This window comes from Oncorhynchus gorbuscha, linkage group LG14 (genome assembly GCF_021184085.1).
Source record: "Oncorhynchus gorbuscha isolate QuinsamMale2020 ecotype Even-year linkage group LG14, OgorEven_v1.0, whole genome shotgun sequence".
NCBI lineage: Eukaryota > Metazoa > Chordata > Actinopteri > Salmoniformes > Salmonidae > Oncorhynchus > Oncorhynchus gorbuscha.
The window spans coordinates 15,108,350-15,125,003 of NC_060186.1; the positions used below are offsets into that span (position 1 = coordinate 15,108,350).

General features: G+C 40.5%; 1 protein-coding gene across 9 annotated transcripts in view; it reads right to left on the reverse strand.

Annotated features, from left to right (window-relative positions):
• LOC123994522 (myotubularin-related protein 5-like) overlaps nt 1-16,654 on the reverse strand; it is an 87,553-nt gene that overhangs the window by 52,896 nt on the left and 18,003 nt on the right. For all 9 annotated transcript variants that reach the window (XM_046297216.1, XM_046297214.1, XM_046297213.1 and 6 more), the window contains exon 2: nt 111-196. In XM_046297216.1, coding sequence (XP_046153172.1) covers nt 111-196 — 86 coding nt within the window. The remainder of the gene's footprint in view (nt 1-110; nt 197-16,654) is intronic.

Genomic DNA, 16,654 nt, shown 5'->3' on the forward strand with positions numbered 1-16,654 from the left:
ATTTATTTGGCTAAGGTAAATGTAAACTTCTGACTTCAATTGTATGTAACTGGGGTAAATATGTAGGCTATTGTGCGTTCATTTGTGTGTGAGCTATGTTTGTTACATACCAGTTCGATGCCTTGTGGAAAGGGATTGTCCTCCCAGTCTTTCTCAGGAAAGCGCTGGAGAATGTGACCTTGGCCCTCACTGCCCCCTGGAGAAAGAGAGAGGGTGACAAAGGTCAGGTCAGAACGCTTGATCAGAGAGCTGAGTTATCGGTCAGGGCCTAGTCCACTACTGTAGGGCTGGGGATTGCCAGGGACCTCACCATACGATATTATTACAATACTTAGGTGCCGATTATATATGTATTGCAATTTAATACTATGATTTTATGTTCCAAACATATCTCACTATATTGCTACACGGACACGAGAGAGCATGAGAGAATTAGCCTAACTGACCTAAAACAGGGAATTTTTACTTGGATTAAAATGTCAGGAATTGTGAAAAACTGAGTTTAAATGTATTTGGCTAAGGTGTATGTAAACTTCCAACCATCTGTATACATGTGACCAATAAAATGTGATTTTGTACTGAGGAAAGCCGTATTGCATGCTCAAGAATGTGCTGGTTCTCATACCGCTGCTGCCATTTCAATGGTATTTGAGAACATGTTTGAAACATGAACACTCCTAGCTCCATTCGAACAACTGACTCAAGAAATCAGCTCAACTGCGTCTGCAGCAGACGTGATACCCTCGGTCATGGTATTGAAGCACCTGCTCAATAAAACTGCCGACACAGACCATGGGGTTAAAACTTACAAAAGTACTCGAGGCTGTGAACAAGTGATCTGGTGGCATTCTCTCTGAGCCTCTTTACTGTGTCGCCACCATGCTTGATGCTAGGTACAAGGACCGCTACTTCGATGCAGACAAGAAACAGGGTTTACGTGAAATGCTACATACACAGCTGGACAAGATGGAAACGGACACAGTGACAGCGGGCACAGAGGAAGAGAGGCCACAGAGGAAGAGAGGCCACAGAGGAAGAGAGGCCTCCCAAGTGGGGCAGGGGTCTAAGGCATTGCATCGCAGCGCTAGCTGTGCCACTAGAGATTCTGGGTTGGAGTCCAGGTTCTGTTGCAGCCGGCTGCCACAGGGAGACCCTATGGGGCGGCGCACAATTGGCCCAACGTCGTCCGGTTTAGGGGAGGGTTTGGCTGGCTGGCAGGGACAAGCCACAGGAGTCGTGCACTAGCGAATCCTGTGGCGGGCCGGGCGCAGTGCATGCTGACATGGTCACCAGGTGTACGGTGTTTCCTCTGACACATTGGTGCGGCTGGATTCCGGGTTAGGTGGGCATTGTGTCAAGAAGCAGTGCGGCTTGGTTGGACACCTGTGGCGGGCCGAGCACAGTGCACGCTGACCAGGTCGCTACGTGTACGGTGTTTCTGCCGACACATTGGTGCGGCTGGCTTCCGGGTTGGATGCGCACGGTGTTAAGAAGCAGTGCGGCTTGGTTGGGTTTCGGAGAACGCATGGCTCTCAACCTTCGCCTCTCCCGAGTCCGTGCGGGAGTTGTAGCGATGAGACAAGACAGTAACGATTAACAATTGGATACCACGAAATTGGGGAGAAAAAGGGGGTAAAACATAAAAAATACATGTTTTTAAAAAATAATGAAAAGTCTGAACAAATGAAAACGAAACAGCAAGTAAGTTAAAGAAACATTTTGATTATGTTTTACTGGTAATGGGAACATACTAAAATGCCAACAAAATAACTTTTGGTCAGTGTGGTCAGGCTAGTTTTTCCTAGCCACCGTGCTTCTACACCTGCATTGCTTGCTGTTTGGGGTTTTAGGCTGGGTTTCTGTACAGCACTTTGAGATATCAGCTGATGTACGAAGGGCTATATAAATACATTTGATTTGATTTTGATTTGCGGTGTAGTGTGTGTAACCTTTATTTAAATAGGTAAGTCAGTTAAGAACAAATTCTTATTTACAATGACGGCCCACCCAGGACGACGCTGGGCCAATTGTGCACCGCCCTATGGGCCTCCCAATCATGGCCAGATGTGTTCCAGCCTGGGTTCAAACCAGGGACTGTAGTGATGCCTCTTGCACTGATATGCAGTGCCTTAAAACACACACGCAGTGGTCTAACTATTTAACTGTACTAGAATGCTTAAAAGGCAGCTAAAAAATGTTAAATATCGGTTATCGACATCATTTTTTTTGGCAAGGAAAATATTGGATATCAGTATCGGCAAAAATGTAATAAAATCAGTGCATCCCAAGTATTTACACTTAGCAGATGCTCCTACCCATATATTTTGGGATTTCTTTCTGTACTGGTACCCCCACATGGGAATCGAACCCACAACCCTGACGTTGCAAGCGCCATGCTCTACCAACTGAGCCACATAGGTCTGTACATATACCTCCTATCTACACAAATTACTCATCATACAAACTAAAACTCCAAGACTAGCCACTTCCTCTAATTACCTGGCTCCATCTGCACCTTTGTTTAAGAAACTCAATATCTTGTCATTTATGTGACATCGATGTACGCCAATTATACACTTTCATCACCAAAAACTCATACCTCTCTCAGACAATTTACCGACACCCTTCAATGGTTTCATCCAGGTTAATTCTGAAATCCATCTATATAGCAAGACACACTGCGATAACCTTCACCCTCCCAACTGCCACACCTTGCATAGAGAATTGGCTATCAGATACAGAGGTACCATACACTCTGGAATTCTTATTTTCACATTGCAAAAACCTCCTGAAGCAAAGAATGGGGGTCAGCTTGATGAACCAAACTACTCAGTAATCTCCATATAGCCCATCTCACTCACACACACGTTTTGTGATTGCTGATCGGTTCATTTGTACATTTATGATTAGTGGGTTTTGTTATCCGTTTTAACAAACCTTTCTTATTTTTGTACTTGAATTGTATATAGTTTGTGGTGTGGTTTTTACAGTATATAAGGCCCTTGGGCTTCCAACCACACCTACACAGCTTATATTAGTTTTTATCTGTCTAGTTTTTTAAAAATCACTTATCGTTTTGGGTGCAAATAAATTAAACCTAAAAGTAATATGTAACTGTATCAATTCCCCCCCAATCTTACTGGCAGTCTGTCATAAAGAAAAAGCTCAATGCCAAACTGTTACATCATGACATAGTTATTGTTGACACAGTGGTACCTCCAGACTAAGGGCTCAGACACGCCAATAGCGTTTGCTGGCTGAGAGTACTTCACCTCTGAATGTAATTTGCAAATTGAGTGTGCACAAATTTGACATGTACTGTAGAGTCGCATGAAAAATGTTGGCAGACAGAAATCTAAAACAGGTGGTCCCTATAACAAAAGCTCGATCAGCAGACGGATGCTGGATCCACATTCGTGTAACGTGCGCGAGCCTTAAACCTGGCCTTGAGGGATCATGACCCAGAAGGGACTGGCCTTGTTCCAGGCTGCCTCACTAATAAGCAAACACTTTCTTGGCACAACGCTCTTGCGATTCTTCCCAAACACAGTACGATTTCTCTTCAGAATTCAGCTAAGACATTAGTGCTGCTCATCTTAGCAGAATGACAAAAACCTTATGTAACCGCTACAAATCACTCTGTTAACCATCGTTTGAGCTTCTCTGTCCAGACAGTCGCCTTCACACAGAATTCACTTTGTTGCGTCACAGCATGGGACAAGTCACTGAAAGAGACATTATTCCCAAAGTAAAGGAGGAAGAGAGATTGTGGTTGAATGCTGCATCTGTCTGAGAAAATAATAAAAGCCTCAGGCACTTTATCACAGGGAACAAAACCAGGAGCCCGGTAAGCCAAGTCACAATACAACCAACTAGGGCAGGCAGGCAACTCCCAAAACCAAACACAAATGGGAAAGAAATACCCTACTCATCCTCTCTTCTGCACTCTCTCCTTCCCCCATCTCACCTGTGCTACCATCCCAGTCTCGCTCTCCCCTTCTCTCGCTCTCGTGAGAAGATGGGAGTCATGAGACAGTGGGTTGCATTCAGTAGACCAGCTGTCCTTCATTCCTGACCACTTTACAAAAAACATTCTGGTATCAAAATCCCATGATGACCAGTCAAACACAGAGCTGCAGGAATGCAGGCAGCCAGCCTTTCATATTACATGTACTCTGTCATTCGTTTAAAACACCACTCCAGTTCTGTCTAAACAGAGGTCAGGGACAGGGAAGGAATTTACATTTTCAACTTTCTTATCGCACTGCTGTTTATTAATTTAGACCTACTTCGTGCTACATTAAGTGATGTGCAGGCAACATAGAAGGGAGGGGGGATGGCTAGTAGTAGATTATCAATAGTACCTAAATTATCCATACTGCAATACCACTTACAATGCATATCCAATACATTCCTTTATTTTATGTAGTATGCTAGCGTGGATATTGGAACGTATTGTTTCAGTGGCAGCCAGGTGGTGGTGAAGAGTGTTTTCTACATGTACTCAGATGACCTCCTCAGTGGTAGACTGTAAACTGACTGTTCATAAAGACTTCCTTAAGGTTTGGCTCTGTGAGCTTCAGCACGTAGCACAGGTAGGTAGGTGTGTATGTCTTTACTTCACAGAACATAGCCCTCATGCATTTTGTGTGTAAGTGTGAGTAAGTGCACGTAGTATATGTTGAATAGGTTAATATGTGCAATAAGAGCTTGCGTGACCAACAAATCGGTCAAAGGTAGAATATTTGACAGTAACTGTCTGTTGCTACATGCACGTGGCCTGGCCAGTGTTCACACATTGTGTTTGCAATGCAATTAGTCTAGGGCTGGGCAATATGGCCTAAAAATCATATCTTTATTTTTTTTCAAACATGGGTGATTCACAATATACACCAAGTGTACAAAACATTGATAACACCTTTCCTCCCCTTCATCTACACTGATCAAAGTGGATTTAACAAGTGACATCAATAAGGGATCATAGATTTCACCTGGTGTTCATAAGGTTTTGTAAACTCTGTATATATAGAGGCCTCCCACAGTCTATGGCATCACTACAGACCCGGGTTTGATCCCAGGCTGTCTCAGAGCCAGCCATGACCTGGAGACCCATGAGGCGGCTCACAATTGGCCCTGCGTCGTCTGGGTTAGGGGAAGGTTTGGCCGGCCAGGATTTCCTTCTTCAATCGCACTGTAGCAACTCCTTGTGGCGGGCCGGGTGCCTGCAAGCTGACTCTGGTCGCCAGCTGGCCTTCCGCAACAACAAATAACTTGCAAATAATGTAATCATTTTATCAAAATTGTTTGAGACATTTTTTTGCAATAATCTCTGATCTGTCATTCAAGTCTATGAAAATGCTCGTTACTAATTTAACCAAAACCATGCATAATGCACATCAACTAATAATGACCAACATTTTGTAGTAGGCATTATAGAAAATTTGGTCTCAAATAATCTCTCAACACAAGCCCAAGTGTCAGTGAGTAGCCAACTTATCTTTATATTTAAAGTCTTGCCAACTTGGATCCATTTGCTAGCTAACAAAGGTAAAACAGTTGATTTGTTATGAACACACCCGTCCGGCCGTCTCCAACTGTTTGAATAGCATACTAGCCTGTCCACTTTGTTCAGACGTTGAAATAAAGTGGCCTACCTTATTTCTCAGAATGAGAACGATTTGCCAATTCCTTATATAATAGTTTTATAATAGTTTTTTTATCCGACAGATTTTCACCTTGTCAGCTCGGGGGATCCAATCTTGCAACCTTACAGTTAACTAGTCCAACGCTATAACCACCTGCCGCTCTCTCGTTGCACTCCACTGCCTGTTACGCGAATGCAGTAGAAACCAAGGTAAGTTGCTAGCTAGCATTAATCCTATCTTGTAATAAAAATAAATAAATCATAATCACTAGTTATAACTACACATGGTTGATGATATTACTAGTTTATCCTGCGTTGCATATAATCGATGCAACGCTGGGGGATGATTTAACAAAAGCACATTTGCGAAAAAAAAGCACACTCGTTGGACGACTGTATCTAACCATAAACACCAATGCCTTTCTTAAAATCAATACACAGAAGTATATATTTTTAAACCTTAATATTTAGCTAAAAGAAATCGTGTCACTTCTCTTGCGTTCATTGCATGCAGATTCAGGGTATATGCAACAGTTTAGACAGCCTGGCTCATTGCTAACTAATTTGCCAGAATTGTACATAATTATGACCTAACATTGAAGGTTGTACAATGTAACAAGAATATTTAGACTTAGTTCCGTATTTCACTGAAATAATAAACGTTTTGTTTTCGAAATGATAGTTTCCGGATTCGACCATATTAATGGGGCGGCAGCGTAGCCTAGTGGTTAGAGCGTTGGACTAGTAACCGGAAGGTTGCGAGTTCAAGCCCCCAAGCTGACAAGGTACAAATCTGTCGTTCTGCCCCTGAACAGGCAGTTAACCCACTGTTCCCAGGCCGTCATTGAAAATAAGAATATGTTCTTAACTGACTTGCCTGGTTAAATAAAGGTTTAAAAAAAAAAAGACAAAAGGCTCGTATTTCTGTGTGTTATGTTATAATTAAGTCAATGATTTGATAGAGCAGTCTGACTGAGCGATGATAGGCAGCAGCAGGCTCGTAAGCATTCATTCAAACAGCACTTTCGTGCATTTGGCCAGCAGCTCTTCGCAAGCACAGCGCTGTTTATTACTTTAAGCCTATCAGCATAATGGCTGGTGTAACCGATGTGAAAAGGCTAGCTAGTTAGCGGGGTGCGCACTAATAGCGTTTCAAACGTCACTCGCTCTGAAACTTGGAGAAGTTATTCCCCCTGCTTCGAGGGTGGCTGTTGTCGTTGTGTTCCTGGTTTGAGCCCAGGTAGGGGCGAGGAGAGGGACGGAAGCTATACTCTTACACTGGCAATACTAAAGTGCCTATAAGAACATCCAATAGTCAAAGGTATATGAAATGCAAATGGTATACAGAGAAATAGTCCTATAATTCCTATAATAACTACAACCTAAAACCTTTTTTGGTCCTCCAATAATCGGTATCGGCGTTGAAAAATCATAAAATCGGTCGACCTTTATTAGATAGCAATAAAAACGGTACCAAAGAGGCACAGAATAAGTTAGAGGAAAAACAAAAATAAATGGAGGAACTTATTCAAGAAAGATCCAGTGTAATAGATTACAAAAATAAAGCGAACTGGATATGGGGGAAAATGCACCAAATTATTTTTCAATCTTCAATATAGAAATGCTACCCCCCAAAAAATGTATTAAAACTTGTTACAAATGGAGTCACGCAAAAAAGAGGAAGTAAAGTACTTTAAGAATATGTTTTTAAGAATATGTTTTCATTTCAGGGTCCTCCATCTCCACTAACAAACTAAATTGTATGGATTTTTTCCCTAATAATAGTGTAAAATTAACATCTGTACAGAAAGACTCATGTGGAGGCCAAATTACAGAGGAGGAACTGCTTGATGCAATTGGGGCATTTAAGGATGGGAAAACTCCAGGGCTGGATGGCATACTGGATGGCATCTGGAAGGAGCCACAACTCTCCTTCCAGACCCATATCAAACATCTCCAATCGAAAATCAAATCAAGAGTCTGCTTTCTATTCCACAACAAAGCCTCCTTCACTCACGCTGCCAAGCTTACCCTAGTAAAACTGACTATCCTACCGATCCTCGACTTCGGCGATGTCATCTACAAAATTGCTTCCAACACTCTTCTCAGCAAACTGGATGCAGTTTATCACAGTGCCATCCGTTTTGTCACTAAAGCACCTTATACCACCCACCACTGCGACCTGTATGCTCTAGTCGGCTGGCCCTCGCTACATATTCGTCGCCAGACCCACTGGCTCCAGGTCATCTACAAGGCCATGCTAGGTAAAGCCCCGCCTTATCTCAGTTCACTGGTCACGATGGCAACACCCATCCGTAGCACGCGCTCCAGCAGGTGTATCTCACTGATCATCCCTAAAGCAAACACCTCATTTGGCCGCCTTTCGTTCCAGTACTCTGCTGCCTGTGACTGGAACGAATTGCAAAAATTGCTGAAGTTGGAGACTTTTATCTCCTTCACCAACTTCAAACATCAGCTAACCGATCGCTGCAGTTGTACATAATCTATTGGTAAATAGCCCACCCATTTTCACCTACCTCATCCCCACAGTTTTTATTTATTTACTTTTCTGCTCTTTTGCACACCAATATCTCTACCTGTACATGATCATCTGATCATTTATCACTCCAGTGTTAATCTGCTAAATTGTAATTATTCGCCTACCTCCTCATGCCTTTTGCACACATTGTATATAGACTCCCCTTTTTTTCCACTGTGTTATTGACTTGTTAATTGTTTAGTCCATGTGTAACTCTGTGTTGTCTGTTCACACTGCTATGCTTTATCTTGGCCAGGTCGCAGTTGCAAATGAGAACTTGTTCTCAACTAGCCTACCTGGTTATTAAATAAAGGTGAAATTTAAAAAATTAAATTAAAAACCAGTGGAAGTATACAAAACCTTTTTTGATATACTCAAAGGACCATTATTGGCATGTTTTAACCACTCCTATATAAATGGTAGATTATCAGACACGCAACAAGGTCTGATATCATTATTACTGAAACAGGACCCAAGTGGTATATATAAAGATCCAGCCCATTTAAAAAAATTGGAGACCTCTTACACTTCAGTGTTGTGATGCAAAAATCCTAGCAAAATGCTTGGCGCATAGAATTTAAAAAGTATTGTCAGATATTATTCATCCTAATCAGACAGTTTTTTTTTACATGGAATGATACATTGGAGATAATAAGACAAGTACTGGAAACAATAGAATACTATGAAATATCGGGGAAATCAGGCCTGGTTTTCAGTTGATTTTGAAAAGGCTTTTGATAAAGTACAACCGGAGTTTATATATAAATTTGGGGAATCTCTTATAAAATGGGTTAAAGTTATGGTTAGTAACCCTAGGTGTAAAATAGTAAATAATGGCTACATCTCAGAAGGTTTTAAACTCTCTAGAGGAGTAAAACAAGGTTGTCCACTATCGGCATATCCATTTATTATTGCCATCTAAATGTTAGCCTTTAACTTCTTGCGTCGAGCCATCCCGGATCCGGTATCGTGAATACAGCCTCAAGCTCATTACCATAATACAACGTTAACTATTCATGAAAATCGCAAATGAAATTAAATTAATCTATTTGCTCTCAAGCTTAGCCTTGTTAACAACACTCATCTCAGATTTTCAAAATATGCTTCTCAACCATTGCAAAACAAGCATTTGTGTAACAGTATTGATGGCTAACGTAGCATTTAGCGTTAGCATTCAGCAGGCAACATTTTCACAAAAAAACAGAAAAGCATTCAAATAAAATCATTTACCTTTGAAGAACTTCGGATGTTTTCAATGAGGAGACTCTCAGATAGCAAATGTTCAGTTTTTCCTGAAAGATTATTTGTTTGGGACAAATCGCTCCGTTTTCTGCGTCACATTTAGCTACGAAAAAAAACCTGTATCCAGGATTGTGTAAATCTATCCGCAAGCTCATTAGCATAACACAACGTTAACTATTCATGAAAATCGCAAATGAAATGCAATTAATCTATTTGCTCTCAAGCTTAGCCTTTTGTTAACAACACTGTCATCTCAGATTTTCAAAATATGCTTTTGAACCATAGCTAAACAAGCATTTGTGTAACAGTATTGATAGCCTAGCATAGGATTATGCCTGTCTTTCAGCATGCAACATTTTCACAAAAACCAGAAAAGGATTCAAATAAAATAATTTACCTTTGAATAACTTCAGATGTTTTCAATGAGGAGACTGTTAGATAGCAAATGTTCCGTTTTTACAAAAAAATATTATTTGTGTCGACTAATCGCTCCGTTTGGGGAGAAAAAAATATATATATATATCAAGTCATTAAAACGCTAACTTTTTTCCAAATTAACTCCATAATATCGACAGAAACATGGCAAACCGATGTTTAGAATCAATCCTCAAGGTGTTTTTCACATATCTATCGATGATAAAATCCATCGTGGCAGTTTACTTTCTCTTCTGAAGAAATGGAACGCGCATGGACCTACAGATTACGCACACAGGACACCGGGCGGGACACCAGGTAAATGTAGTCTCTTATGGTCAATCTTCCAATGATATGCCTACAAACACTGCTGCAGACACCTCAGGGAATAGACAGAAAGCACAGGCTCATTCCTGGCGCATTCACAGCCATATAAGGAGACATTGGAACACAGCGCCTTCAGAATCTGGGGCATTTCCAGTATGACACTTCATCTTGTTTTCCCCTGTAGCATTAGTTCTGGGGCACTCACAGATAATATTTTTGCAGTTTTGGAAACGTCAGAGTTTTGTCTTTCCAAGGCTGTCAATTCCATGCATAGTCGAGCATCTTTTCGTGACAAAATGGTGCGCTTAAAACGGGCACGTCTTTTTATCCAATAATGATATAGCGCCCCCATAGGTTGAACAGGTTAAGATTAGATCAAACAAGGGATTAGAAATCCATGGCTTAAAAACTAAAGGTGCCATTGTACGCTGATGATTCAGGTTCTCTTTTAAAACCACAATTCTCTCCACGGCCTCAGAGGATCTAGATACTTTTGCTATTCTCTCTGGATTAACCTGTTAATCCTACCCCCTACTTTTTCGAACATTCTGTTAAAAATCGCGCAACATTTCAGCGCCCTGCTACTCATGCCAGGAATATAGTATATGCATATGATTAGTACGTGTGGATAGAAAACTCAGACGTTTATAAAACTGGTTAAATCATCGAAAAGCGCAGGAAAATCTGATCACTGAAAATGGAAATATCCATGCGCGACTTGAACCCATTGATAAAGGTGAACCACATTTAATGGGGCTGAGGTTGCAATACCTACAGCTTCCACATGTTGTCTAGAGTCTTGTCATTTGCCTACTATTTGTTTCTTGGTCAAACAGACGCGAGGCAGCGCATTTCTTCCGGTCTCCGACCGGATATTTTGGTTGAGATTTACCCGGACATTATTTCCAGACGGACAGCTAAAGAATATACTTTGCCTCGTGATCAATTTGATCGCTTATTAATGTTTACTAATACCTAAAGTTGCATTACAAAAGTATTTCAAAGTGTTTTGTGAAAGTTTATCGTCGACTTTTTTAATAAATGACGTTACGTTATAAGACGCTATTTTTTCTGTTTATCACACAGTTTTCATAGATCGATATCTAGGCTATATATGGACCGATTTAATCGGAAAAAAGACCCAATAGTGATTATGGGACATCTAGGAGTGCCAACAAAGAAGATGGTCAAAGGTAATGAATGTTTTATATTTTATTTGTGCGGTTTGTGTAGCGACGACTATGCTAATTATTTTGTTTACGTCCCCTGCGGGTCTTTTGGGGTGTTACATGCTATCAGATAATAGCTTCTCATGCTTTCGCCAAAAAGCATTTTAAAAATCTGACTCGTTGCCTGAATTCACAACGAATGTAACTTTAATTCAATACCCTGCATGTGTATTTTAATGAACGTTTGAGTTTTAACTAGTACTATTAGCATTTAGCATAGTGCATTTGCATTTCCAGATGTCTAGATGGGACGCCTGCGTGCCAGGTAGGACCAAGAGGTTAAAACCAAAACAAACGCACATTTTACATTAACATGTAGTTTACCAATTAAATGGTCTGATGGAGATGTGGACATACTCAGTATACAAATCCCAAAATAAATGAACTCACTTCAATACATTTTTATAGAAAGTTAACAAAAAATGTATTAGATCTTGCTACCATGGAAAGGACTATACCTGTCTATGTGAAAAAAAATCACCCTGATTTAACTCTTTAGTCATATCGCCGTTTACCTATTTACTTACGGTTTTGCCTACACCTAGTGACCTGCTTTTTAAATTATATGAACATAAAATATTCTATTTTATTTGGAACGGCAAGCCAGATAAAATTAAAAGGGCATATTTATATAACGAATATGAATTCGGAGGGCAGAAATGATTAAATATTAAAGCATTAGACCTCTCACTAAAGGCATCAGTCATACAAAATGTATACTTAAATCCAAACTGGTTCTCTAGTAAATTGTTACGAATGTCTCATCCTATGTTCAAAAAGGGCCTTTTCCCTTTATTCAGATTACACCTAATCACTTTAGGTTGTTTGAAAAGGAAATCTCCAAAATATATTTATTTTTTAAACACGCCTTAGAAAGTTGGTTGCAATTTCAGTTTAATCCACCTGAAAAGACAGAACAAATAATACAACAATAGTGTGGTTAAATTCAAATATACTAATTGATCAAAAATAAAAAAAATTGAGGAAATATTTAAGAAAGGTATAATTTTTGTGAATTATATAAATAGGACTGGTGGAGTTGTCACACATGCAGCTAACAGACATTTGGAAATGTCTGCTGTACCCAAAAAAAATGGAAGAGGAAAGTAGAAGGGGGGAAAAGTAAGAACTTGTATGTTGACCCTGTATTAAAGAGCATAAATGGTTCAAGAAAAGTGTGATAAATAAAAACATTTACCAATTTCAATTAAGGACCAAAAAACTGACAGCTGTGCCATATAAATTGCAAAATAGTTGGGAAGAGATTTGCGATGTACCCATTCCATGGCACATGGTTTATGAATTGATACGCAAAACAACGCCGGATGCAAAACTTCACATTTTTTTATTTAAATTACTATACAAAATTATTGCAACTAATAGAATGTTATGTATATGGGGGATACAATCTTCCCAGCTCTGCAGATTCTGCTGTAAGGAGGCAGTCATTAGATCATTTATTTTGGTATTGTTCATATGTAGCTCGTTTTTGGTCACAGGTCCAGGAATGGCTGAAGAATTGCAACATTTGCTTAGAACTAACGCTGCAGTACTGGGTGATTTGAAAAGCCATAGTCAATCAATCAATAATATAATAATTATTTAAGTAAAAATGTGTATTTTTAATGTACAATCTGTAGAAGCTATGAGAATAGAAAGCTTCAATTCGTTTGTGAAGCATCATAGCACAGTTGAAAAATATATGGCAAATAGAAATCCAAAATGGATGATGTTGAGAGATAGATGGGAGAGGTTGAATGGAGCTGAAGGGTTGGACTAATAGCAAGATAAAACATGTAAATCATACGGGGTCTGTAAAATGTATATCGGTTCAGAACTTTTGTGAAATAGCACAGTTACAAATAGAAATCAAACTGGATGGACATCAGAAATAGAGGAAGGACTAAAAACAACTATTGTAAAATAGACTCTGCTGCTCCAGTTTCAACTGTTCTGCCTTATTATTATTCGACCATGCTGGTCATTTATGAACATTTTAACATCTTGGCCATGTTCTGTTATAATCTTCACCCAGCACAGCCAGAAGAGGACTGGCCACCCCACATATGCTCTCTCTAATTCTCTCTTTCTTTCTCTCTCTCTCTCTCGGAGGACCTGAGCCCTAGGACCGTGCCCCAGGACTACCTGACATGATGACTCCTTGCTGTCCCCAGTCCACCTGACCGTGCTGCTACTCCAGTTAACTGTTCTGCCTTATTATTATTATTATTATTATTATTATACGACCATGCTGGTCATTTATGAACATTTGAACATCTTGGCCATGTTCTGTTATAATCTCCAGTGAGTCCCAGGAGCAGGGCTGTTTTTGGCCCAGTGAGTCCCAGGAGCAGGGCTGGTTTTGGCCCAGTGAGTCCCAGGAGCAGGGCTGTTTTTGGCCCAGTGAGTCCCAGGAGCAGGGCTGTTTTTGGTAAAACACCACGGTAATCTGGAGGTGGAAACAAGTCTGAGGATTTTTAGTAAAACACCAGGGTAAATCTTCAGTGGAACTAGAGGCACTGGGCCCAGTAGTAACATTTACCCTCCATACAAACCCCCTTAACTGTTAGAAATAAATTCAATGATAACACCACAAAAAACATACAGTAACCTAAAATTGCCTTTAATAATGTTTCACAAAAGACGACAGTTACCATAACAGATCCAGTCAGGTACACACCCTGGCAGAGTGATTCCTCTGCCACTAGGTTGAGCTATGTTATCAGCCTTGGGCAGTGATTGGTGTGGATATAGTAAAATGTTAAATCAAAATTGTATTTGTCACATGCTTCGTAAACAACAGGTGTAGACTAACAGTGAAATGATTACTTAGGGGCCCTTCCCAACAATGCAGAGAAACAAGAGAAATAGTAGAAAAATAGTAACCGAAGGAATAAAGCCACAATCTGCAATATTAAAGCTGATCTACACCCCCATTAAAAAATTAAACACTGAATAAATACACAATGAGTAAGGTTAATGGCTAATGCTAATTGGCTATATAGTGGAGATAAGAGTGCTGGTTTATGGCACTGAGTACAAAGCCAGGCTGCAGGACAACCTGCATCTGGTAAAGGTGATATCACCAAGCAGAGCTGAGGGAAGGAGTCTGCCTTAATTAAGGCACGGACACACCGCTAGGGTTTGCCGGCTGAGAGTACTTAGCACCTCTGAACAAAGTTGAGGCTGTAATTTGCAAAACGGACAAAAACGGCGGCAGTCAGAAGCCCAGATGGGTGGTCCCTAAAACACAGTGTAGTCAGCAAGCAAACAGCACACCATAATTCTGTGCAATGTGTTTTTTTAAGCGCTTTTCAGGCTGCTAGCAGAATGTCACTTAGTAGCTAACTGGCTACAGCAGGCCCCTGTGTTTGGGCTCCTGAGGTGCTAGCTAGCTAGCCAACCTGACATGCTGTATGGCTAAGATAAATATCATCGGCTAGCTAACTTCATTTTAGCTTGTTATCTTGATGTATTTATCATAGTAAATTAAAAACACATGCTCCAAATGCATGTGTAGATAACAGGCATGGAGGAGGGTGAACAGATTTGCCTCTCCAGCTGTCAGAAAGGGAGAGAGTAGTCTACTAGCTAGTTAGATAGGGCTGGTCATTTTAGGGGAGGACAGTCATTTCCCCTAGAGGGGGAGTTACAACATGCTGCTGAGGGGAGAATGGAGCAAATGGAATGGCTAACACCTGCAAACTATGCGTTTGATGTAATTGATAACATTCCACCTATTCTGGTCCAGGCATTACCACGAGACCGTCCTCTCCAATAAGGTGCCACCAACCTCCTGTGATAGCAACTTAATAGTCTGTCAGCCATAGGCCCACAGTATGATGGCATTATGGGCATTATGGGTGCAATGCGCCCTTGTCATTGTACATCTGAAGCAGAGAATAGCTGAACTCACACATTGTTTGCATATTGTTAAGCTGACTATATGTTCACAATTTAAAATGACTGGGGCTCCCCAAACTTCTCCTGCCAACACAGTGTCTGGTGGAAAATGCACTGTTAGTCAGTAGCACACATTCATACACCTGAGTCATCCTACCCATCCCTCCCAGTGTCTCTCCTCCTCCTTTCCATCATACCCTCCATCTTCTGCTTTCCCTCCCCCACTCTCCCTCAGACTATCAGAGACTCCAAACAGAGGAGAGCTCAGACCAATGCGATGAATTGTCAGCGGCTGTGTGCTCAGTCAGTCATCTGGAAGGGATACTCAAGCAGACTTTCCTTGACTCCCTGAGTATTGATTGGGGAATACTCAAGTCTCTTTCCGGTTCCAACATTCCCAGGATCCACTCCAGGATTCTTGATTTCCAAGATATTTAGGTTGCAGAGTCAGCAAAACAGAACAGGCTCCTAGGATTTCCTTTAATACATGGCATGGAGGACAACACACACAAGGGCGTTTAGGGATGCTTATAGTGTTTCAGAGGTATTGCTAATGGATCTCCTCTCTGCTGCTGGTTCTGTCTGTTGGATATCACCGCTTTTAAACACTTTACAACAGTCAAGTCACTGGCTCCTTCACTTCTACACAAAAAAATAATAATAATAAATAAAATATTTAAAAAACAGGCCTTTTCACTTTAGTATTACATAGAGAATCATGGAAGAGCATGTATGCACACACCCACTGGAAAAGAAGGGGAAGCACTAGAATACTAGAACAACAAAAACAAACCACTGCTCAAATAAACATGGTTGTCATAATAGTCTCTGTGTACTGGACAACAGAGCCTAGAAGCCTGCAATGTAATGAAGATTATCATGACAATATAAACGAACATTCAAAAGTTTGGGGTCACTTAAAAATGTCCTTGAAAGAAAAGCACATTTTTTGTCTATTAAAATAAATAATAAAATAACATCAAATTGATCAGAAATACAGTGTGGACATTGTTAATGTTGTAAATGACTATTGTAGCTGAAAACGGCTGATTTTTAATGGAATATCTACATATGCGTACAGAGACACATTATCAGCAACCACCACTCCTGTGTTCCAGTGACACATTGTGTTTGCTAATTAAAGTTTATCATTTTAAAAACGCTAATTGATCATTAGAAACCCCTTTGGCAATTATGTTAGCACAGCTGAACACTGTTGTTCTGATTAAAGAAGCAATACAACTGGCCTTCTTTAGACTAATTGTGTATCTGGAGCATCAGCATTTGTGGGTTCGATTACAGGCTCAAAATGGCCAGAAACAAAGAATGTTTCCTCTGAAACTCGTCAGTCTATTC